Source organism: Pan paniscus, chromosome 13 (assembly GCF_029289425.2).
Source record: "Pan paniscus chromosome 13, NHGRI_mPanPan1-v2.0_pri, whole genome shotgun sequence".
Lineage (NCBI taxonomy): Eukaryota > Metazoa > Chordata > Mammalia > Primates > Hominidae > Pan > Pan paniscus.
Window position 1 is genome coordinate 20114739 of NC_073262.2, and position 24755 is coordinate 20139493.

Below are 24755 nucleotides of genomic sequence, written 5' to 3' on the forward strand. Positions count from 1 at the left end.
TAAAAGTATGGTTTTAGATTAAGTGAAAAATAATACTTCTGAAAAATAAGCGGTTATAAGGTTTTTAAATTTTCTTTATGTTGGTGTAAACTTATAAAGCCCTTCCTATGAAAACTGTCCCCCAAATCACATTACTTGGTCGTCCTCGAGGAACGATTTTGAATGAAAAGCACATAAAGTGCTGTAGCATGGAGACGAGAGACAAATAACTATGCCCTTCTCCCAAAATAAGTTATGACTTACTAGGGGAGGAAAAGGAGCAAAGAGTATAAAGCCCGGTCCTCTGCGGGAAGTACCCGGAGGCCTGCCCCGGAACGCGCTCCTTTCGGCTACGAGATGAGGGGCACGCAGACGGCCGCGCCCCTCGCTGAGTGTGCGTGTATCAGTGCATGATTCCTTTACTCCGCCCACAGGGTCTGGGCATCCGTCATTACCTACGGCTGCCTGGTCAGCAAACAACAGCAGATCCGACAGCCGCCAGTCACCTCGACGGTCCACGCCCACCGCTAGTCTCCAGTTTCCCGCAGACCGGAAGCCCTTTTGCCCCGGCTCGCAGGTCCACGTCTCATTGACAGCAGGAACCGGAAGCTCTTCTGCCCCGATCGCCTGCGCGCGGCCTCGTTGGCCGCACAGGCGCAGTGGAGCTCGGGCGGAGTTGTGGGAGTGGAGGAGGAAGAGGCGGTAGGGGGTACGGGGGCTGGTCCCAGAAGATGGCGGAGGCGGGGGTGAGTTGGGGGTCTCCCGGCGAAGCGCGGGTGACGTGGTGCTGAGGAAAGCGGCCTGAGGAGGAGGGTGGCCCTTGGGAAGAAGAACTACTTGTGTTTTTGCAGCCTGGGAACCCTGGTGGCAGGTGCGGGGAGCCAGGACCACTGATGGGCCTGCAGGGCAAGGGGCTCCGCTTACCTGAGAGGGGTCCGCAAGGTCCAGAAGGGGACTGCGGGATCGGGGAGGGGGTATAGGAGGCGTCGAGGCTCCCCGGACAGTGGATGAGTGTCTGAGCGGGAAGAAGGCTGGAGGACGGCGAGAAGGGCGACCCAATGGTCTGATGAGGTGGTCAGCGAGCTGTCAAGCATAGAGCTGCCAGGACTTGGGGGCTTGTAGCCTGGGAGAGAAGACTCAGACTTGGGCGGGGATTGGATCCAAAGAAGACAGGTTGTCGTAGTAAGTTTATAATCCACTAAGGAGACAGGGTATTGGGTTGAGGAGTAATACTCTGGCGTTTTTGACTGGAATTGGTTACCTATGGAATAGGTGTTTCGGTAAAGCCAAATAATTCTTGCCAGGGCCTAGAAGTGGATTTGATGATAATTACTAGATTTTAGGGTTGCTTAGTGGGGATTGGCAATATGGAGAAGGAAAGCAGTGTGGATTATGGGAGTGGGCGCGGGCAATGGCGCTAACACTTAAGTGATAATGACCCATGTCCAGTTAACGTTGGAAAAAGTTGTTAAAGTATGATATTAGCTAGATGCTCTAGGAAAATATACCATGAAGAACTTGCTGTTTTGTAGGATTGATGAAGAAATGCTTTAAAAAGGAATGGTTAGGCTTGGCAGCTGGGCCACTGAAACTGTTTGGTATCAGTATTGCGGTGGAGCTGAGGACTGCAGGGGAATGCGTGCTCCGGTCCTGGTGCAGAAAAAATAAAAGCAGCCAAACAGTAGCTAGATGGTGTTTTGTAACTTTTGGGTTTGGCCCTGATAGTGAACCACTGAATGAAGATGGATGAAGGGAATGCTACTAATGGGGGCCCCAAAGAAAACAAAAATCAGACGTGTGCTCTTCCTGTTTTCTCTCTTTCATTCTTTCCCTGTACTTTGTGCTCAGTACTGTGTTTTGTCATTGTGTTATGTCGTAGTTCTCAGTTCACATCTGCTGTACAGTGACCAAGCTGTGACTCATGTCCACTTGGGAAAGAGGTTGATTCTCTTTAACTGACAACTGTTGCTTTTGCAGATGGTCACACGGAAAAGGAAAGGATAAAATGCAGTTCAGTAGTTTAAAGACAGTTTTCTTTGTTCTCAGAAACTTATCTCGAAACGATGGAGTAACTTTTTTAGGCACTGAGATGTGACATTTAAAAGCTGTAAGGGGCTGTAAATGCAGCTAACTTACTGGTTTCTATGTTTGGGTTTTAATGTTGAGAGGAAAGAGTTGCAGTGTTTATAAGGCAAATATTGCTTTTCTTCCTAGAAATTTTTAACGTCTCTAGCCCATGATACATGTAGATGTGTTTTTATTTAGGGAGAATTAAACTGTTGCATTGATTTAAGTCTGTTTTTTTCTAATGTTAGTGCTTATTCTATTTCAAGAATGCTATTCTGATTAAGAGAGCATATGATGAAAAATATGTGAGGTAGTCATTTAACTTTATTATTTAGTAGCTTACGTGACCTAAGCACCTGAAGAGACAGGGTTATCTGAGGGAGTAAAAATACTCCTTTTACTGCTAATCATTGGAAGAGGAATGGTCTTGTCATTTGGTTTTAGGGGGTGTTGCAGTTGTTACAATGCAACAGGTTCTTAAGGTTACTAGAAGATTTTGTATGTGTGTTTGTTTTCAAATGCTTGTTGCCTCTAAGTTGTTTCAGTGGCCAACATGAACCTTGATTTTTATTCACGAAGCTCATAATCACTTATAACTCTTTTTTAACCTAAAAGTAATAATATCAATCCATTAATAGGCAGCCATACACCTGGAATAATGTTTTTCCAGTATTGATGATTCATCATTGATCTATGCAAATTATTTCAACTTTTTTTCTTTTTGTTTAGTATTGCACTTTCCAGAAATTTTAGGCCAGGGCTCAGCGTAGAATTTTTCAAGTCTTGTGGAAAGTTTTTCTTTGTGAATTGTTGAAAACATTATTTTGGTATTAATAGTAGTTTACCAACATGATTTTAAAAACGGTTTCTTGTGTGGCACTTAAATTGTTTTGTACCATGTTTGTGAATGGAAGCAGTGTGGTGAAGCAGGAAGAACTCCGGACATGGGGTCAGAGTGGGTGAGCCTAGTCCTGGTGCTACCTGGTAACAGTTCTGTGATCTTGGAAAGTTACTTAACCTATTTTATTTTGTAAAATGGAAACTAACAGCACCTGCCTATTTACCAGGATTGTTTTCGAGAATCTATTGACATATTGTCCTTTAAACAGTATCTTTATACCAGAGACTTTTTCCCTGGTCAACAAATTATTTGTCAAGTAATCTAAATTTTTCAAATATAGATTTTTAAAAAAAATTTTGGAGCATCAAGTTTATCATTAATGTAAGACTAATATTTAAAGATATAGATCCACTTTGTTTTCAGAAAATGGTATCAGTACAAAATCAGAAAAACAAACTTCAAAGTAAACGAAGGGAGCTTACTTTCCCTGGAAAATAACCCACTCCTCTGACTCCTCTAGTGTGCAACTGATATTATAAACATGCTTTTAAAGGAATTTCATCGTTGCATGGTAGGGGGTGATATGGTTTTGTGGAAGCCTCTATCCCTTTGATGAGTCTGGTCATTTTCTGGCATTCACGATACATGTTTGTGGTAATAAGAACTGATGGTACTGTCTTAATCTTGTTAATCCAGTTGACCACTTTGCATGTCATTGGCCTTGCTAATAGAGTGAGAGAATTGTTAGATTACTGAATCTTTACTTTGTTTGGATCGTGGGCTTTTTTGAGTACTTTATATAAATTATGGAACTTTCATCCCAGAAAAAAATGCGTATATATACAACTTTTTTGTTTTGTTTCGCATGGGGGTCTCATACCCCTTGGAATAGATGATTTCCCAGTTCCCTGCTGTTTCTTAAAGCTTTTATTTTTTGTCACCAGTAATTATATACTATTGTATTATGATGTAGTTACAAAATTAGCTTTTTGAATCTCATTCAAATAAACATCAAGCAAATGTGTTATTTTTAAGGAAAACTTTTGGGGCGAAGTAGAAAACTAAACAAGCACTGCCAGGAAAGGTTAAATAAGCAGCTGTGGTAGAAAACATAAACAGAAAGTCTCTAGCTGTCTTGAAATAGAATGAAGTCTGTAGCAATCAGTGGCTCTCATTGTGGGGACAATTTTGGTTATCACAAATAGGGGAGGGGGCATTTAGTGGGTGGGAGCCAGGGATGCTAAATGTTTTGCAATGCTTAGAACAGTCTCACACAGCAAATAATTGTCCTGCCTAAAATATCAGTGCCCTTTGACAAATGCTGGTCAGTGTGAGATGGGGGCTAGCATGACTGAAATAGCTTTTTTAAACTGAAGTTATTTTCCTTTTTAAAAATACTATTAAACATAAAATACCCCTTTCCATTAATTCCCTTTTGGAAAAATCACAAACAGAAACAAATGATACACTGTCTCAATGTGGGTTACTCAAAGTATGCCCATCTTCTAGCAGCTGTTAGCAGCACGTGAGGGCAACGTGCTGTGTCTACTGGGATCTGGGGAAGTAAAGAGTCAACTAATGTTCTCATACAGAGTGTTAGTTTGCTATTTTTTCTTTTTACTTTAAAACATATTTTTACACCTTGATCTAGTACTATTAAAGAAAATTTCAAGGTGATTTTACATTTATTCTCATCGTCTTTGTGCAATTGTATAGTCACCTACTTGTTTTGGCTTACTATCTGAGAGTGTATTATAGTTGAGACGGTATTTCAACATCTAACCATCTTTTCAGTAACCAAACACTTTTATATAGAACCATCTGCCGAAAAAGAAGTCTGAGCAGTTGAGATGGAATGGAATTCAAGGTATAGAGGCAAGAGGACGGGTTTTGGAATCAGACCTGAAGTGAAATTTCAGTTTTGATACTGCATGTCATGTGACCATAAGCAAATTGCTGAATCTCTTTGACTTGGTAGCCTCATCTGTAAAATGAGGATGATAATGCCTACCTTTATGTTTGTTTTGAAGAGTAGAGTTACTATATGTCTGGCAGGGAGTAGGCCTTCCATAAATGGGTGCCCTATAAAGAATAATGATGATGATGATGATGATGATGAGAGTTCTGTAGCTACTGAACCTTGCTAAAAGTAACCAGATGATGATGATGAGGAGGAGGAGGAAGAGAGTTCTGTAGCTACTGAACCTTGCTAAAAGCAACCAGATGATGATGATGAGGAGGAGGAGAGTTCTGTAGCTACTTACCTTTGCTAAAAGCAACCAGATGATGATGATGATGAGGAGGAGAGTTCTGTAGCTACTTACCCTTGCTAAAAGCAACCAGATGATGATGATGATGAAGGAGAGTTCTGTAGCTACTGAACGTTGCCAAAAGCAACCAGATGATGATGATGAGGAGGAGGAGGAGGAGGAGGAGGAGAGTTCTGTAGCTACTGAACCTTGCTAAAAGCAACCAGATGATGATGATGATGATGATGAGGAGAGTTCTGTAGCTACTGAACCTTGCTAAAAGCAACCAGATGATGATGATGATGAGGAGAGTTCTGTAGCTACTGAACTTTGCCAAAAGCAACCAGATGATGATGATGATGATGATGATGAGGAGGAGGAGGAGAGTTCTGCAGCTACTGAACCTTGCTAAAAGCAACCAGATGATGAGGAGGAGGAGGAGGAGGAGAGTTCTGTAGCTACTGAACCTTGCTAAAAGCAACCAGATGATGATGATGATGAGGAGGAGGAGAGTTCTGTAGCTACTGAACCTTGCTAAAAGCAACCAGATGATGATGATGAGGAGGAGAGTTCTGTAGCTACTGAACCTTGCCAAAAGCAACCAGATGATGATGATGATGATGATGGAGAGTTCTGTAGCTACCGAACCTTGCCAAAAGCAACCAGATGATGATGATGATGATAATTATGATGATGAAGGAGAGTTCTGTAGCTACTGAACCTTGCTGAAAGCAACCAGATGATGATGATGATGATGATGATGAAGGAGAGTTCTGTAGCTACTGAACCTTGCCAAAAGCAACCAGATGATGATGATGATGATGATGAAGGAGAGTTCTGTAGCTACTGAACCTTGCCAAAAGCAACCAGATGATAATGATGATGATGATGATGGAGAGTTCTGTAGCTACTGAACCTTGCCAAAAGCAACCAGATGATGATGATGATGATGATGATGGCGAGTTCTGTAGCTACTGAACCTTGCTGAAAGCAACCAGAGTGCATGGCATACTCATATGCCTGGATTCCACAGCAAGGAATGGTCTGCAGGATCAGGTCAGGAGGAGATGTTTCAGGGCATTTTCAGTTGGTATTTAGAGTATGTTTTCCCATGAATTAGCTATACTGTGGATTAGTTTTTTTAGTCCTTTAAGCCATAGAGTTCAATTACATTATAGACTAAGTAGGTCAGTGAGGACTAGCTTGGGAACAGAATTTCCTCTTGAATGTTGAACACAGAGCTTTGATGTGGCATAGCCCCGGTAAAAAGGCCCGTTGTCTTAAGTGTTTATCACATGGAACTGACAGGTTGTGGAGGTTACTAGAACTTACAGATATTCTCATTTTCATACTAGTTATTTGTAATTCAGCCCCATTCTCTGCGGTTTACATGAGGGCTTTGTTCCAAAATTCATTCACAGGTTGTTTGATACTGGAAAACTCAGAGGAAATGTGTAAATTTTAAGTGATGATTAGGAGCTAGGTTTGCTCTCAGAAAGGCCTACTTTACCCTATATGGTTTGATTCAGAAAGAGTTAACCCAATTTAATTAAGCAAATATGATTATGTGGAGCTCCCACATAAGTTCCTGAGCAGGAACTTTTCTGGGTGCATAGGCACAGTGATATTAATACAATAGTGAATAAGACCTTCATAAAACATTTGCAATCCATAAAGCAACTATACCTTTAATTAGAAAGTAGTCATTATAAGTGCTACACTTTTTAAAATAAACTGCTTTTGGATTGAAGGAAATATCATTTCTGTACCGATATATGAAAGTGCCAAAGATATATTGTTGGATGGTATAAAAGTAAATTACCTGTGTAGTATTTTTCCCATTTAAAAACTGTTAGTATTCATAGAAAACATATCAAATATGTGACAGTTTGGGAGACTGAACATCATGGTAAGAATGAGGGCTTTGGAGTCAGACTGCATGGTTTTGAATCCCAGCTTGGCCTCTTACTGGAGATGTGAACTAGGTCAAGTGACTTAACCTTTCTTTGCTTTTTTGCATCACCTATAAAATGTACATAATAATTGCACTTACCTCTGAAGGTTATTGTGAGGATTAAATGAATTACCACATGTCAGGTGCTTAAAACAGCACATAGAAAGCCCCAAAAGGAAAGATCACTTTGGTTAGAGGAATGAACAAGTACCTAGACTGATTGTAGTAGCGAAGTTTTAGGTTTCAGGAGTCAGGGACCAAGTGGATAAAACTCCTTAGAATCTAGCCATTGGATTGTTCTTCATTTTCTTCACCTCCTTTCTTTCGCTTCGTCCTCCAGCTTTCTTACAATCCCTTCTGTGATTGCAACAAGGGCAGACTGTTGAGACAGGAGTGGGATACAGTTGTGCCCCTGGGGAGAGTGAGTCAGGTCTGGTTTCTGTGTTTGGTGTATATGTAGGTGTGTGCGTGGTGGTCTGGTTTTGTAGAATGTTTTTGTGCAGATAACCAAATAATAAACATTAAAGCGGGTTATTTTGTTCTTCTGTGGAGGTTGTCCTTGTAAGCAAGTAACATTTTATTGCAAAAAATACAGCGTCTTCAGTCAGAATATGCTTATCTGTAAAATATAAAATACAGTATTGTAACTGATAGGCTTAGAGATTTAGGGAGAAGAAACAGAGAGCAGGGTTTTACCCTCCAGATTCTAGTGGAAGTGTCAGATTACCTGTTCTGCTTTTCTCAGAGATGGAGCAAGCTGTTTCTACTATGACTCTAACCTTCAGGTCTCTCAGGTCATGTTTTCTGTCCTAGGAAATGTAAAGGTAGTACTTTATTTTTTATTACGTCTTGCATATAAAAATACTTTTAAAACTTATTCAATAAATAACTGTTAGTAATTTGAATAAATTAGTATACAAGCTTGTCATTTTCTTATTTGTCCATTTAAATTAACTAGTATTGAAATCAGTAAAATTACAATAATCATGTATTAGATACACATTAATTTCTTTTTTCTTATCTCTTGCAGGATTTCTGGTAGGTCCTACTTTAGGACAAGATGTGGTACCATTGAAGCGTCAGTCTTTGATTCACAGACAGTTGAGCTTTTCAGCTGGGAAGCCTTTCCATTTTTTTTTTTTTTTTTTAACGGCTTACTGAACCTATGAAACCATGGCAGAAGGAGAGACAGAGTCACCTGGGCCCAAAAAGTGTGGCCCATATATTTCATCTGTCACTAGCCAGAGTGTGAACTTGATGATTCGAGGAGTAGTGCTATTTTTTATTGGAGTATTTCTTGCATTAGTGTTAAATTTACTTCAGATTCAGAGAAATGTGACGCTCTTTCCACCTGATGTGATTGCAAGCATCTTTTCTTCTGCATGGTGGGTACCCCCATGCTGTGGCACGGCTTCAGGTATGTGTAGGATGTTTCTGTAATGCTTAGAAAGGAAATAGGGTAAATGAGTATGGACGTTGTCTGAGCAATAAACCTTTTTAAAAAAGAAAATATATTTATTGAGATATAATTTAGGTATAATACACTGGACCCGTTTGAATTGAACAACTTGATGTGTTTAGGCAAATGCGTACAGTCACATGGCCACTGCCAATCCAGCTGTGGAACATTTCCATCACCCTCCAGAGTCTCTCGTGTCCTCTTGCAGTCCATTCCCCACCCCCAGCCTCAGGCTACCACTGATCTGCTTTCTGTTGCCATAAATTATTTATCTCTGTTCTAGAATGCAATATAAATGGACTCATAACGTATGTACTCCCTTCTGTCTCATTTCTATCTGTCCTGTAAGCTTTTAACATTTAATTCTGAAAAACAATCCTGTTTCCCTTAGGGATGAAGCATTTAACCCCTTAATTTTGTTCTTTCTTCAACCCATCTCATCTAAGTGTTATTTTAAGTTATTTTGATGATGAGCACCACCATTTGGTTTTAAGGGTTTGATGCGTGTGCTGTAGTCTTGTTTCTGAAGTAATAAAAACTTGAATAATTAAAGTTTAAAGCTTCATGTTGTATTTTTGTAAATGCTTTTTTCCTTGGTATCTTGTTTTTATAAGTACCTTAGAATAATAAATATTTAAAGACATCTATAAGGTAGACTCTCTTTGCTTAAAATTAGTATCCTATTAGTTACTTTAGATATTTTTTTGGTGGTGGGCAGTGTGTAATACATAGAGTAGAGCATTTCACAATACTTTATTGCTGCCATACTTCCACAATGGATAGCACTTTAGTGTTTTCTAATGACCAAGACCAATAGATTAATACTGTTTTTAATAATAAAGTAATAAAAGGAAACCATAATCATGTGGTAGAAGATAATCCTGATTGAAGGAGAAAATTGCTTTTTAAATACCCATTTGGTGTCTCATACTTAACATATATGAATGAATATCTTGCAACATAATATATGTCCTTCTTGGCTTCCATCCAAGGGCGGGAGGTTGAAGGGTGAGGTTGCGCTTTACGGAAGTGTTAGAATGGCCTTGTGAAACTTGCTGGACAATTATAGAATCCTGTTGCACAGTTAGAGGGGCACTGTTGTAGTAAGGCTTCAGTGTTTATATACTGATGTCTCACTATTACAGCGTTCACATTAAAAGTGAAGTCATGAAGGCAGTGATTCTTAGTTTCCCAGGGTTATCATTCTCCAAGAGAAAAGGCAAAAAATAGTCCAAATAAAAAACAAATTAAATTGTATCACTCTGCTGTATGTACTGGTCCTCATGCATTTTTCTTTCATTTAAATTCAGAAGAGAAAACGTTTTCTCAACAACTTTTCTAGTTCTTTGTTTCTTTTCTTCTATAGTATAGTCTGGCTGCCAGTAGAAGCTTTTTGGGACATGGAAGAACATACATGTCTTTTCAGGATAGAACAGAGGGAAGGGAAACTGTTGTTTATTGAATGTCTGCTAATGTGCTAGGTACATCCTGTAATCCCAGGGTTCTGTAGAGCAACTTTGGGAGAGAGATGTTTGGCATTGTGCCTGTTATGGGGAGATGAGGACACTCACTGGGATGAAGAAAGAAAACCAGTGAGCCCAGGGTCCCAGAGCCAGTGAGTGGTGTGACTGGGTCCACATGTCACATGCTGGGGAAGGGAAAAGGAAGCTACTCACACTTTCCCCCCTACTCAGGATGCCACTTTTCAAGCCTCCAGACTGGGTGCCAGACCTAGATGGAATTCCCTGGCGTGTGTTGTGCATTTGGGCTGGGGCAGGAGAACTTAACTGAGGTTTCATTGTACCTCCACTATGAAGAATAACAGGGCTGCACCTGCTGTCTTGTCCTTCTGCCCCTTTAGTGTCAGCATTTTTGCCATAAACTTACATTTTAGGAAGGAAAATTTCAAATGCTAATACCACAGTTCAGCCACTACTTTCCTTCCTATTCCCAGCCACTAGGTTTGTCACACTTACGAACTTAACCTCATTTGGGGAATTTGCATTTACATTTCTTGCTTAAGTATTTCTTCTGAAAGCAGTTTGTACCATAAGGTACTTGGGCAAAAGAAAGTAGAGAGACATTAGGAAATCTAGATTCCAGCCAATTCTGCTACCAATTTTGTTAGTTAAGTCATGGTGTTTAGTAGATGAGAGTGAAAGATATCAGATTTGTCCAAGTTGCCAGAGATGGAAAATGGATTCTCGCAAAATCTCTGCTCTGCCATCCCCTGCATCATTATTTTAGGGAAAGTATCATGGGAAAAGAAGTAAATGATTTAAGAAACATAGTGTGTTTGAGTTTGTGTGTGTATGTAATATGCATATGTTTTTGTGTATATGTGTTGGCGTGGATTTTCAAGACCTCGCTGGGGTCTTACCATCTTAAGTCAGAAAAACTGATAATCATCCTTTGATTTTCCTGTTCAACTAACATTCATAGATAGAGCAGCCACCTTTTGGAGGGGCTCCAGAATCACCACCTTCTGTGTGTAGAAAGTGCTCCTTGTTATTTGCCACCTTTCTCTATAGCACAATCCTGGAAAATTTGCTAGTGGTGGTTCTGGTGGGACAACTAATAGAGAACTTTGGTAAACTAATTTTGATGACTTTTTTTTCTTAATTCCATATTTTTAGTTTGATAATGCTGATGTTACAAGTTAACTTCCTTATGTATGCCATGCACCAGAATTGGAATTAGAAATCTTTTCAGCATTATTGAGGGCCACAAAGAAATCTTTCTAAAGAATAAATAGAAAAAGACAACTCGTGTGGATAAAATAAGTAGAGAAGTTGCCTCAAAAATCACAAGTAGCCTGGTTGTGTCCAAAGTATGAAAATAATATCTAATGTAAAAAGAAAAGAAAAATCTTTCCTGTTTTGTTGTGCAGTCCATTGCCCTATTCCTGTAGAGCCTTGTAAGATTCCTTGCTTTCTCTCCCTTTCTACATCCAGTTTCCAAGTTTTACATCTTTCCTCTGTCTCTTTCTTGGTCCATCCCTCAATGGCTGTGCTTGGAGTCTTTAGTCTTTTCCGGCCTCTAGTTTTGCACCCACCCTTTTCTCAGCCCCCTTGTGTGGTACCCTCACTGCTAAGAAGATGGCCTCTCTCTGGTACAACAGTGATGACATTGTTTTCCTGATTGCCCATTGTCTGCAGGGTAAAGTCTTCATAATATGGCCCTTGACTGCTGTTTTCTTCTTCAGAGTCTTTCTGGACCCCGCAGCTCCCTTTGTGTCTGAAGCTTACAGCTTCCTCGTAACACCAGCAGTTTCCAGTTGTCCATGATTGTCCTCAGCCACCTCCCTTTAATGACAGCACTATTTCTGCGCCATTTACTGCTGAATGCTCCTGCCTCAAGGGTCACCTCTTTCTGTGAAGCTTTTCTGACAGCCCAGCACCTTGCCTTCCCCTAGCACAGGCAAGGAGAAGCCTGGGACCCCTCTGTCCTGTCAGCTGCCCTTAATGCAGGATTGTATTTAATTGTTTCTGTGGTCACTTTGCAATTGGAATCGTATCTTACTCTTTTGCCTTTTTTTTTTTTTTTTTTTTTTTTGAGACGGAGTCTCACTCCATCACCTGGGCTGGAGTGCAGTGGCGCCATCTCGGCTTGCTGCAACCTCCACCTCCCAGCTTCAAGCGATTCTCCTGCCTCAGCCTTCTGAGTAGCTGGGATTACAGGCGCCCACCACTACGTCCAGCTATTTTTTTGTATTTTTAGTGGAGACAGGTTTTCACCATGTTGGCCGGGCTGGTCTCAAACTCCTGACCTCGCGATTCGCCTGCCTCGGCCTCTCAAAGTGCTGGGATTACAGGTGTGAGCCACCACGCCTGGCCTTACCTTTTTAAATCTCCAGCAAATACCAAGAACCAGACATATTGTCAGGGCTTAAGTATTTGTTGAAGGAAAATATTATCTTATAGTTTTGCATCGAAGTATACCTCATGGAGTGTTTTCATTTATTCAGTTCCTGTTTTCTTACAAAATGTCTGACTTTAACTGTGTTCCTTTTAGTGCCTCCCTGCATTTAAGCACACTCCCGCAAAAAAGTGATGACTTACTACTGATGTTTTACAAACTTCTTTAGTGTTTAGCTTTGGTAGACTGTAACTAGTCACTGGGAAATAAAGGTATCACAAGAAATGTGATTTTTGCATCAGAGAACCATTTGATTTATAAGCAGGACTGTGTTTGCATATGATTTTACACAGGCATGATTTTAACAGTCTTTCTTGTTTTTTTTAAAAAAAAAAGTACAAGAAGAGGAAAAGAGGCCCAGACATACTCTGTTGAGCTCTCAAACAGTGGAACCTCACAGTGTTGTATATATTGCTATCAGACTCTGCCATGCCTTTATTTAAAGGAAAGAAAGAAGACATTTCATGGGAAGTGACAAGCTTCTTCGAATTCTCCCTCTCAGTGAGCAACTGAGAACCATGCCTACTCAATGGATTTGATTTTTATTGGCAAATCCCAGGGTTGGCAGTGTGGCAGTTTAAATTTCTTTTTGTGTTTTTGCTTTCTCTCCTCAGTTGTCTCTCACTTGCAAGTCTGACATCACATGCATAAAAATATAGTCGATTTTACTTATTTATATCTTTGCACATACATGTCAGTATTCTCTATGTAATAATTCTTTACCTAGGCATCAGTTGCTCAGGAAAATTGACTTGGAATGTCTGCTCTTCGTTGACTTTACTCAGCAACAGGCAAAGGGAGGATATATATGGTGGGGGGACAGGGGTGACAAATGAGCTGTTAGTTTTATGACCCCTTGAGAAAAAAAGAGGTGATATTCGTTTAATTACATTTCAACTGTTAGGGATGCTTGTTGCCATTTTATTTGTATAGAAATTTTAAAATCCTGTCAGTTAATCTTCTCAGGATTTTGGAGCAGATTTTTAAATAGGAATATAGTGTGAAACTTCTAGATTTACTAATAGTTACTGGAGCTCTGCATTGCCGAGATATGTTCTTAATCTCTTGATGTTCTGTGAGCCATCTATACTCAGCACATGCCTAACTCAAAAGAGTTGTGGACTAGAAAATGCATACAGTATTGCAGCATCTCATCTCGAGATAGAAGGGTGGTCACACAGCCTTTTTCAAATGCTGCACCATTGGTCTGCTAGGCTGTGATTTTTGATACTGATTGGTTTCTGTTTTTCTTCGAAGAGTGAATGCATTGCCTGTGAGATACAGCTGGCTAATACTGGGTAGGGGGAGGGCCTCTTGTCGCTCAGGCACTTAGATTTTGGCGTTGTAATTTCATGATTCCTCTTAAGTGGTATTGGTTATTTTAAACATGCTTTTCAACTGATGTGACAGTAGTGTCTTTATTGCCAGAATGGCACAACATAATCATCCTGTTTTTAGGAAGATTAGAATGTTTTCATTAAATAGTCTTTTTAATAACTAATTTAGCACTTAAAATTCTTTCCCACTAAATGAATAAAATGTTGAGGTTTGAGAAATAAGAAAGGGATGAGAATATTTTGGGACTCAATCATTGACATTTTATATACAGTTATATATAATTAATGACACAACATTCAAAGTGTTCTTTCCAAAACTAAGAGAAGTACTAAGATGATTTCTTCTTCTCTTTTAACAGTGCACTTAAAATTTAACTGAAAATTTTAAATACCTCTACACCTTGTTTCCTCCATTGTTTCTATGTGCAGAATGAGTCTTACCTGTAGATTTCTGTTGTGAGTTTTCCTGCTTTGACAATATGACCTACAGCCTCATTAAAGGGCTAGAGTGGAAAGGAGTGTCAGTAAAAGGTGCTAGATGCTGAAGACTAAAACGGGAAGCTGGTAGGGGCGAGACTGATCTACGTAAGAGGCCAGCCAGAACCTTCAGAACATTGTGTGTATGATGAGCTTGTATACTTTTATACTTCTAGATTCTCTTTAGATTTGTGGCATATAATAAATATTTTATGGTTTGGAGTTTAGAGAGAACATTACTTAACTGCTAACTGGTTTGATACTTTTCAGGTCTCGTAGGTATCAGTAGTAGAAAAGTAGCATGAATCATTTAGTAGCATGAATCATTTAGTCCAGTCTGCTAAATTGTGAATCATACATTTGAAGAGTATTTTGTTGATTATAATTTAGAATGTTGTTGTAATCATTTGCAATACTTTCTTCATTGGTGTTATCCTCATTTCATTTCCTTTGGAAGGTAAGTTAAAAAATATCGGTGATTGATGTGAAATAACTTTTTTTTTTTGTTTTTTTTTTTTAAGAATCTTTAAAATGCTTGTGGTGGTTGTAGTGATTCTTTTAGCTTAAGTGTTGCCAGTACAACATTGGAGGTAACTTAATTTTTTTCTTTTTTCCCCACAGCTGTGATTGGGTTATTATACCCCTGCATTGACAGACATCTAGGAGAACCACATAAATTTAAAAGAGAGTGGTCCAGTGTAATGCGGTGTGTAGCAGTCTTTGTTGGTATAAATCATGCCAGTGCTGTATCCTTTACTCTGTAATGAAATGCATAATAACAAAGTGGCTTCCAACAAACCAAAGGTTAAACAGCCCCTTACAACTTCACTGTTGTCAAATTATGATATGCCCACTTAGTCAGAAGAAGAATGTCAACCATATTGTTGAAACATCGGTGTAGCAGCTGTGCAATTATAAAGTGGGGTATAGCCTTTTATTTCAGTGTGTATTTTTCACTATCACTTAGAAACTTTGCAAATTTGAAAACTTTACTTGTTTTTCTTAAATTTGGTTACTTAATTACTTTTGTGTAGTTAATCCAAAAATGGAACAGGTACATTTTCAGAGGAGTTTTTTCCTCTCTTTCTTTGTTAAGAATTGCTAATAAGGACATGTGGTAGCTTCAGGTGCTATTTTGTCTTTTGTTTTTCTTAACTTAAAGAAGCTATTTTTTTTTTTAAAGCTAGATGCATTGGTTTTAATCAATACCGACAGACCACGTAAACGGCATGAGTAGAAATACCAACTTAGGCCTTGGCCAAAAATAAGTTTCTTCCCTCGTACATATTTTTAAAGTTTTATTGTTTGAGGATTCAGACATTTTATTTAGTGGTGAATGAGTATTGTTACAGTGTCTCAGGTAGCCCCTATTCCCCTTCCCCTTTCTACCTTCTCTGCCCAGAAAAAATTGTTTGCCCTCATAAGGTTTTCCTCCTATCATCCTCTTTATTTCCTCTCTTGTACTTCCTCCTCATTCGCTCTGACTTTCCTTGGTAGAAGAGGAGCTGGGAAATGCTATTCCTGTCTTTTTCTAGGAGATGTGGTTTAGACAATGAAGGTGGCAGGAGCCTTGGGTACTTGGAAAAGCAAGAAGTGTGACTCAGGCTGCCGAAAGTTTGCTCTTATGAGTCTGCACTGGACTCGGGGCAGGCAGAGTTAGCTGGCTGGAGGGAGAGGGTGGGTCATGTGTCAGGTAGACCCCTGTGTCTTTCCCAAAAAGTATGGAGGTGTTTTGGATAAGCTTGGGGGCAGAAACCATAGAAAAGAGCAGGGTCCTAGATTCTGAAAACACATCTGCCTTCCTCTGCATAGTTGTGCTGGCTGTTGCAGGTCTGTGAATTTGGAAGTCCCTCAGTGGCTATTATTAGTTTTAATTTCCATTTGTATTGAGGACATTTCCACATGTTTATTTTGGTGAACTTTTTGAGATTTAAGATTCTATAAAAAATCTAGTGGTCAGGAGGGCTTAAAAAGTTAAAATCATATACTATTATATCTAGAAGAGAACTTAGAAATCACCTAGTTCCACATTTTCTTTGTAAAGATAATAAAACAAACAGAAGCTAAAGAGGTTAGGTAATTTACTAAGTCATTTATACTGCGACATTGCAGCAGAGCTGAGAACAGCCCTGAGACAGCCTGACTAAAGTCTAGAAACATCTCATTTTCCTACCCAGGAACCTCAAAACTGTGTCAGTTCCTCTCTGTCCGGTGGATTAGATCTTTCTCTCTTAGACACTTCCACTTTGATTTTTGTTTTTAAGTAGAGAAATTTAAATAGCCTTTTCTGAAATTCTAAAAACTTAATAAGTTCAAATTCTTTGCTTTGTTCACTCTCTTTCTCAATGAAATACTTAAATATAGCAACCTTAGATATCCTGTTGTCCTTCAAGTAAAGTCCAAAATGTTTACCAAATTTATAGCATACATTTCTAATATTAGGTTACTTAGACTTTACAAAATCATGTGGCACTATTTTTTTATTTTTTGAGACGGAGTTTTGCTCTGTCACCCAGGCTGGAGTGCAGTGGCACAATCTTGGCTCACTGCAAGCTTCGCCTCCTGGGTTCACGCCATTCTCCTGCCTCAGCCTCCTGAGTAAGCTGGGACTACAGGCACCCGCCACCACACCCGGTGAATTTTTCTGTATTTTTAGTAGAGATGGGGTTTCACCATGTTAGCCAGGATGGTCTCAATCTCCTGACCTTGTGATTCGCCCGCCTCGGTCTCTCAAAGTGCTGGGATTACAGGCATGAGCCACCGCACCTGGCCCATATGGCACTATTTTAAGATTGATATATCTATTTACGCTGGAAGCCTCCTTACTTCGCTGTGACTTTTAATTAAGTTTAGTTAGCAAACATGAAACTCATTTAATACCAAATTCCACTCTTTACATGAGTGTTTATTTCATAGGGAAATCAGAGCTCTAAACCTTTTCTTTGAACTTTAAGTATAATGACAGCATAACAATAAGAAAAGCTTTTCCAGAAGCATACCCATATGAACTGTAGGTTTCTTTTTAAATCAAGCCTTAACAAGGAAGGACCTTGAGGGAGTTGCCCATGATAGTCCTGAGATTCTGAGAAATAAGCAAGCTGGGTGTTTAGGATACTTGCTTGGTGTAGGGGTAGGGAAATAGTGAAAAAGAGTGTTAAAGGAAGTGGGAAATGGCTTCGTTGCAATTTCTTTTTTGGATTTCTCTATACTTGCAGCATGGTCAGTTTGGTGATACGTGTTCTCCCAAACCTCCCCCGCCTTCCCCAGTAGCTGGTTATAGAGCCAAGATGTGGCCTTTGGGACATAGATAATGCCCTTTTAATGACACTTGAAATTCCTTTAGTGTAATCCTCTAGCAAAGAGATGAGAAAACTGGATTTGTAAAGCTTAATTTTACCCAGAGATTTTGGTGTAGAAAAGGGCCATACATTTGTGAATAGATGCTTAAGTAGGTGATGAAAATAAAATATCATTTGAGCAAACTGTCCTATACCAGTAGTCTCAGGCACCAAAATAGCTTGGCAGGTTGTAAGATAATGTTCACTTCAAGGCTTTATCCTCAACAAATTAAAACTAGAACAGTTGACATAATAGAAAGGGATACTGTGTCCTTGGTACTCTTGTTTCTGAACTGCATTACTATAAAATGTGTCTGTCAGTAAATCATAGAGAGAATGTGGTACCCTGTTAAATAGCTGTCAACTCTTCTATTTTCAAGTTCCTGTATGATTCTCAAGTAATTCTAAACCTGTTGGAGAAATAATATTGGTTTCCTTTTTTGCAAAAGTGTGTTCCTTTAGTGATACTTGTGTTCTGAGGCTTCCAGTTACATTTTTAGCAAAGAAAGCATTTCTTAAATAATGGGTAAAGCCTTATAATTGGGAATGTATGTAGACTGTTCTTTTTGTTTTGTTTTGTTTTTTGTTTTGGAGGGGTTACAGTTGGTAGGATCTATTGATTAATGTATTTTGTGTATCTCGTATTGGGTAAATACTGGAGACAGTTTTAATCCCACCTAGCTTCATACATTGTACTAAGAGACTGAATGTACTTGAGTAGAAGCAATTAATTCCCTTCTCAACAGAGGCATCTCTTATTTAGAAAAATGAACAGGTGATATTATTTGGTTACAACTTTTAAGATGACTTCTTAACACTGATCTCAGAAAGTGGATTTTGATAACAACATACAGTTGTCTCTCACACTGGCTGCACTATCCATTGGACTGTGGTGGACTTTTGATAGATCTAGAAGTGGTTTTGGCCTTGGAGTAGGAATTGCCTTCTTGGCAACTGTGGTCACTCAACTGCTAGTATATAATGGTGTTTATCAGTAAGTATTAGTCCTTCAATTTTTGGTGCTTGTTTGCTAGATAAATAAATGATAACTGCTTTCAGAATTGAGATTATGAAATGAGGTTAGCCAGTTTAATCTACAGAGTAGTTTATTTTCATTGTAATTATCTTAAGTGTCATTGCAGTTCCTCTGTGGGTATTAAAGACATGTCTGTTATTCTAGATATACATCTCCAGATTTCCTCTATGTTCGTTCTTGGTTACCATGTATATTTTTTGCTGGAGGCATAACAATGGGAAACATTGGTCGACAACTGGCAATGGTAAGCTGATGCTCACTTTTCTGAATAAGATGTGGAACAAATGACAAGTTTTCTCTAAAAGGTAGTCCTTTAAGGGAAAGCAATTTGTGAAGACAACATTCTTTGATTGCTTTTTTGCACTTCCATTGAAATAAATCATTTGGAAGAATTTAATCACAGGTGTTTTAAAAGTTGAGGAGCCACTGGAGAGAAAAACTCAAAATGTGTTATGGATAGGGCAATATGATTTATTGACCATATGGGGGATATTAGTGGTTTTTAAAAAACTAATCTACAGGTTTCCACTATATCAGAAAAGGACAGTTTTAAAAGTTGAAAAGGTCACTACTACTAAGTGTGTTGCTACAATAGGTATACATTAGGACCATCTCTAACAAATCAAGACGTTTGATCATTTTAGTTATGAAGGAAAAGGAAAAGGTTAGGGAGTGACATTCAGAGGCCACAGCAGTTTTGTGAATAAATGCTGTCACTTTTACCTTTTTAGCCAGGTTAGGAGAATTGAGTGATTTACTTTGCTGTATTTTTGGTAAAATAGCCAACCAATTATCTTACCCTGTTGGTTTCCTTTATTTTGAATTGTGGGTGTACACTTTTATAGCTGTACTTTAAAAATGTTGTTTTGACTGGAAGCTTTTGTTAATGTAACAGATTTTTTCCTTTATATCATATAGCAATTTGAAAATACAGTGATCTGAGTTCACCACAACAGCCCTATCCTTAAGTTCATGAACTATTCTTTGCTAATTTGCCTTATTGAATACTCAAAGAAACCTGCTTTGCTTCCTTTCGACATTAAAAGATTGATCTAAATTCTAAATCATATACTGCCACTACTTGCTTGTAATGCAGAAATCTCATCTTTCTCTTGCTTTTGGCTGTGGCTTTTTCACTTCCAGAATGTGAATTATTTTTTTCCCGGTCACATTTGTCATTTAATCATAGTAATTATGTAACTCTTGGATTATTTGAGGAATAAATGGGCACATAGTAATAAAATGTTCATTTTTAGAGCTTTTCAGTTTATTTGGAAGTTGCTATTCAAAAGAAGTCTTAATCTGTTAACCTTTTAACCTTTTAATTTTTGCAGTACGAATGTAAAGTTATCGCAGAAAAATCTCATCAGGAATGAAGAAGGCAAAAAATATCTTTTGTACAGAAAAGCAAGATGAAAAGGATGTGAAATGGTAGATATACCAACAAAACTTCAGACTGTAAAATTGCCAGGATGCAGTTTTCCCCTTGATTGGCGTGTGTGTATATATGGATAAATATATATATACACACACACATATTACTGCAATCTGTGATTGCTTCATCTGTAAATCAGTTGCAAACCTTTACATATTTGACTTAAATAACTGTAAGATATATATGTACTACATTAAAAAGTGTTGATTAATAGATGAAATTTTTAAATTAATTTTTTAAACATGCCATACATTGTATCACAATGTTAATGTGCCAAGATATTGTTCCTGTCATGCAGAGTATAAGAATGCTTTGAACAATTTGTAGACTTAGTGAAATAAAATAAGAGGAAAGCCAAAAACAAACAAACAAAAAGCATATGGGGAGCTGGTATTTTCTCTTTAGCTTACTGTTGTGCCTTTTTATTTTTCTAATCACAGCAGTATGAGTTATGAGTGCCCTAATTTGTGGTTAGTTTCTAATTTAATGTTGTTTCATAGAGTTTGGAGTGTTTTGATACAGGGTGAAAATGAACTTCTGGTTTCAAACCTGCGTTACTGGAGACAGCCCAAAGAGTAATTTTCTGTTTTGACAGATTTTACTGGAAGTATATGTGATGAGCAGAAGAGGTTATCAGCATTAAATTGTTTTGGTTCTAAATTTGGAACAGTATATATAATTAAAAGTAAGGACCATTAGAGGATTTAATTAGAATAAATACATGTTCTGGAAATACAGTGACCTCTTGCAGTGTCACAAAAGTGCAAAGTGATATTAGCTGTCATCTGCAATACAGAATCTCATTGCTTTTGCACATGGAGCATATAGGAAACTCCAAACAGATCACAATGAGGTTTCTAAATCTGTTGGGTTCTGTCTTCTATTGGGTTCTGTGAAGCAAACCACTGTAGCTTTAGCTGGGTTCAGTCATATGACTCATTGTTGGTGGAATGCCTAGGTTTTTCATCTTACATGCAGCCTTGGGGGTGGATGAATACATAATTTCTTATGTATTCGTGTATCCATTAGTGAATAGTTCAAGTCTGTTTAAGAATGTATTGAGATAGCATTCTCTGCATGTTAAAGATCTTAATGGCAACCAGCACCTCTTAAGTATGGTTTAAACATATTCTTAGCTAATTTTTTCCATTAGTTTTTGAAATTGATGGCAGTTGTCTGATCCACAAGGGCAAGATCTTCTGAGTACTCTGGGGTGTGAGTATGTGTGCACACATGTGTGTGTTGGAGTGAGTGAGAGAATGTGTCTGTGCATGTGGCCATGCTTTCCTAGAATATCAAGTAGATATTTTTACACTTTGAGTTTTAAAGCAATTACTATCAGACTGAGATCTTGTATGCCAAACTTTAATCTGCTTTTATGTTTTCAGGCTGAAGGTGTGAAAATCCTAAGAGGATTTCATATTGAATATGTGTACACAATCTTAACTATCGTGGTGGAAAACATACTACTATAATTTATTATTATATCTTCCAGATAATGTTATTCATTTAGAACAAATAAGGTATATTTTTTAGAATCAACTTTGTAAGCACTATAAAATCTTTAATAAGTTATAAGGTCTATGATGTGTTTACTTTAAAAATTGCTGTTAAAAGCAACACGTATTAAATATGTAATTATCATCTGGGTTAAGAGTCTGTTTTTCTTCTTTGTGGTAAGTCTTAGAATATGGTACTGTGGATTAATCTAATGAAATTAACATATGTGGTTGAAGTTACCAAGAAATGATGAAAGGAAACTAAATATAGTTGACCCTTGAACAACAGGAGTTAGGGGCACCACTCCCCAACATAGTTGAAAATCCATGTATAACTTTTGACTCCTCCAAAACTTAACTACTAATAGCCTACTCTTGATGGGAAGCCTTACCAATAAGAAACAGTGGATTAACACATATTGTGTATGGTGTATGTATTATATAGTGTTTTCTTACAATAGTGTAAGCTAAGGAAAAGAAAATGTATTTACTCTTCATTCAGTGGAAGTGGACCATCCTAAAAGTCTTCACTCATGCTATCTTCATGCTGAGTAGTAGGCTGAGGAGGAGGAGGGGGGCTTGGTCTTGCTGTTGCAGGGGTGGAAGAAGATTTGCACTATTAGTGGGCCCACGCAGTTGAAAACCATGCTGTTCAAGGGTCAGCTGTATACGGTATCGGTGAGATTGAATGACTATCGTTGGTGTTCTTAAATTATTTTCAGGTCCTCTAGAAAATAAGATAATTATAGCAAAAAATAAAATTGTTTTGAAATTTTGATAAATATATAAATGTATAGAACCTATTTTTTTCAATGAAAGAAAATGGGAAACATTTTTTAACATTGCTAGATTGGCAGTGCTTTCTTTTATTATTTCAAGTTATGGAAATTTGCGCAGTTGAAAACTGGGGATAAATTCTACAAAAGTGCAAGAAAACAATTCAAATTAGCCAGAGCCCTGCTAAAACTTTTAATGTAAAATTTATTTATTTGCACTGAGCTGTTTTACCTTCTTTAAGGCCATTGGGACCTCTCAATGATGCATATGTTTCATACATCTTGTATTTTCCAGGCAGAAGTCAGACTTGGTTAATACCAGTAAATACTTCTGTAATCCCATTGGCTCACTTACCTTTATAATGAAGTATATTCTGTGTAAGGTAATTCTTCCAGTGATGGTCTGAGTAGTAGAGTCATAGCTTTGTGTGTCTGAAAAGGTCTGTTTCATTCTGAAGAATAATTTAGCAGGCTGTAGAATTCTATGTTCATAGTTTTTTTTCCCTCCCTCAGCACTTTGAAGATTTTTAACTCATTGTCTTCTGTCACCTAATGTTACAGATAAGTCTGCCATTACCGTAATTTTCTTTCCTTTGTAGATAATCTATCTTTTCACTCTAGGATATTTGCATGATTTTCTCTCTATCCTCTAACATTTTTCAGTTTCATTATGATTTGACTAGTTGTAGATTTGTTATTTTTTTTTTGCTTGGTATTTGGTATGTACTTTCAATCTGTGGGCTCATGTTTTCAATTCTGGAAAATTCTTAAATATGCCTGCATATTGGAATCACATGGGGACCTATAGAAAATTCTGGTGTCTGGGTTCCACCCCCAGAGACTCTGATACAATTAGTTTGGGGTATGCCCTGATCATTAGGATTTTTAAAAGTTCCCCAGGTGATTCTGATGTGCAACCCAGGTTGCCACTCACTGGTGTAGTTATGCATAAAATAAGGGGTAGAGTCCAGGTGAGAGAGATGAGATGGGTAGTAACATTGGAAATGAAGAATGAGGGGCACATTTTGGAATAAAATCACCTGAACTTGGTGACTTGGGTGTGAAGGTTAAAGATGAGGAAGAGTCAATGGTAAGTTCCTTTTTTTATCTTGAGAAACTAGGTGGATGATATTTCCATAAACCAAAAGAGAATGTAGAGAAGCAGGTGAATGGGTAAAGTTAACAAGTTTGGTTTGATATGTTGAGGTTGAGTTATGTAGGGCACATCTGATAAAGGTATCATAAACACTTGGATATTTGAGTCTGGGCTGTAGGATGTAAATGTGGAGTCATCAGCATGTGACCGTAATAAATGATGCCTTAGGAGTGGATGAAATCACATAGGGAGCATGTTATGGTGAAAAGAGAAGAGCGATCAAGAGTAGGAGGAAAGCTCACACCTGTCATCCCAGCACTTTGGGAGGCTGAGGCAGGTGGATCATGAGGTCAAGAGATCGAGACCATCCTGGCCAACATTGTGAAACCGTGTCTCTACTAAAAATACAAAAATTAGCCGGGCGTGGTGGCGGGCACCTGTAGTCCCAGCTACTCGGGAGGCTGAGGCAGGAGAATCACTTGAACCTGGGAGGCGGAGGTTTCAGTGAGCCGAGATCGTGCCACTGCACTCCAGCCTGGAGACAGAGTGAGACTTAGTCTCAAAAAAATAAAAAATAAAAAAAAAAGAGTAAGAGGAAAACCAGAAGAGTGATGGGATGAAGCCAAGGTAGGAGGAAGTTTCAGGCAGAGAGTAACTGGTACAATGAAGTACAATTGGAAGGATGAATTAATCTTGATGATAAAGGAGAAGGTGTTGTTTTACATTGAAAATGTTTTTCTAACCTGCTGTTTCTTAACATATAAAATACCTCCCTGTATACTAATAAAATAGCTCACAAAATAAAGAAAAGCCTGATTATGTACTGAGTCTTTTATTGGGAGTGAGGGGATCTGGGGCAACTAGGGAACTTTGAAAGAATGATGGATGTTTGGACAATATCTATGAAGAATGGACATAGTAACTGACTAAAGATGAAGAAAGACTTGCCAGACAGTTTTGAGGCCATCAAGGATCCATGTGAGGATAGAGGTCAGATATTTGCAGTAGAGCCAATTGACGCTGTTAACGCCATGTCTTAGTGGGCTCAGCAGCCCAGGAGTGTAGACTTGTCATGATGAAATACATTGATTGTAGCTGAGAATTCACTGGTAGGCATGGCACGAGGATATGTGAAAAATGAATAGAGACTCCCAGTGAAATATCTGCAGACGTTTTCATGGGATCCAGGCAAATTGGGGAAGGAAGTTGAATCAGCAGTGCTGACCTGATGGCATGAGGAAATAGGATGAAGTCAAATGACTGCAAGTGTTGAGATTAAAAATCCAGTTTAAGG

The 24755-nt window shown here is 38.5% G+C and overlaps 1 protein-coding gene across 2 annotated transcripts; it reads left to right on the top strand.

Annotated features, from left to right (window-relative positions):
• The first annotated feature begins 530 nt into the window (after positions 1-530).
• INSIG2 (insulin induced gene 2) lies at positions 531-22350 on the top strand. Of its 2 annotated transcripts, none has more exons than XM_003819130.7 (6): positions 531-725; positions 8121-8507; positions 14903-15027; positions 18447-18613; positions 18800-18899; positions 19990-22350. In XM_003819130.7, exons 2-6 carry the CDS (start codon positions 8264-8266, stop codon positions 20029-20031), a joined length of 678 nt encoding a protein of 225 aa, XP_003819178.1. In that variant the 5' UTR covers positions 531-725; positions 8121-8263; the 3' UTR covers positions 20032-22350. The 2 variants fall into 2 exon arrangements, with proteins under 2 accessions (XP_003819178.1, XP_008970733.1); XM_008972485.7 differs by having other exon boundaries at positions 722-850.
• Positions 22351-24755: the final 2405 nt, after the last annotated feature.

Coding starts and splice junctions, on each gene's coding strand:
- INSIG2 (XM_003819130.7), top strand. CDS start 8,264: ATGGCAGAAGGAGAGACAGAGTCACCTGGGCCCAAAAAGTGTGGCCCA. Junction 15,028..18,446: donor GTATAAATCATGCCAGTGCT/GTATCCTTTACT, acceptor CACTGATCTCAG/AAAGTGGATTTTGATAACAA. Junction 18,614..18,799: donor GTATATAATGGTGTTTATCA/GTAAGTATTAGT, acceptor CTGTTATTCTAG/ATATACATCTCCAGATTTCC.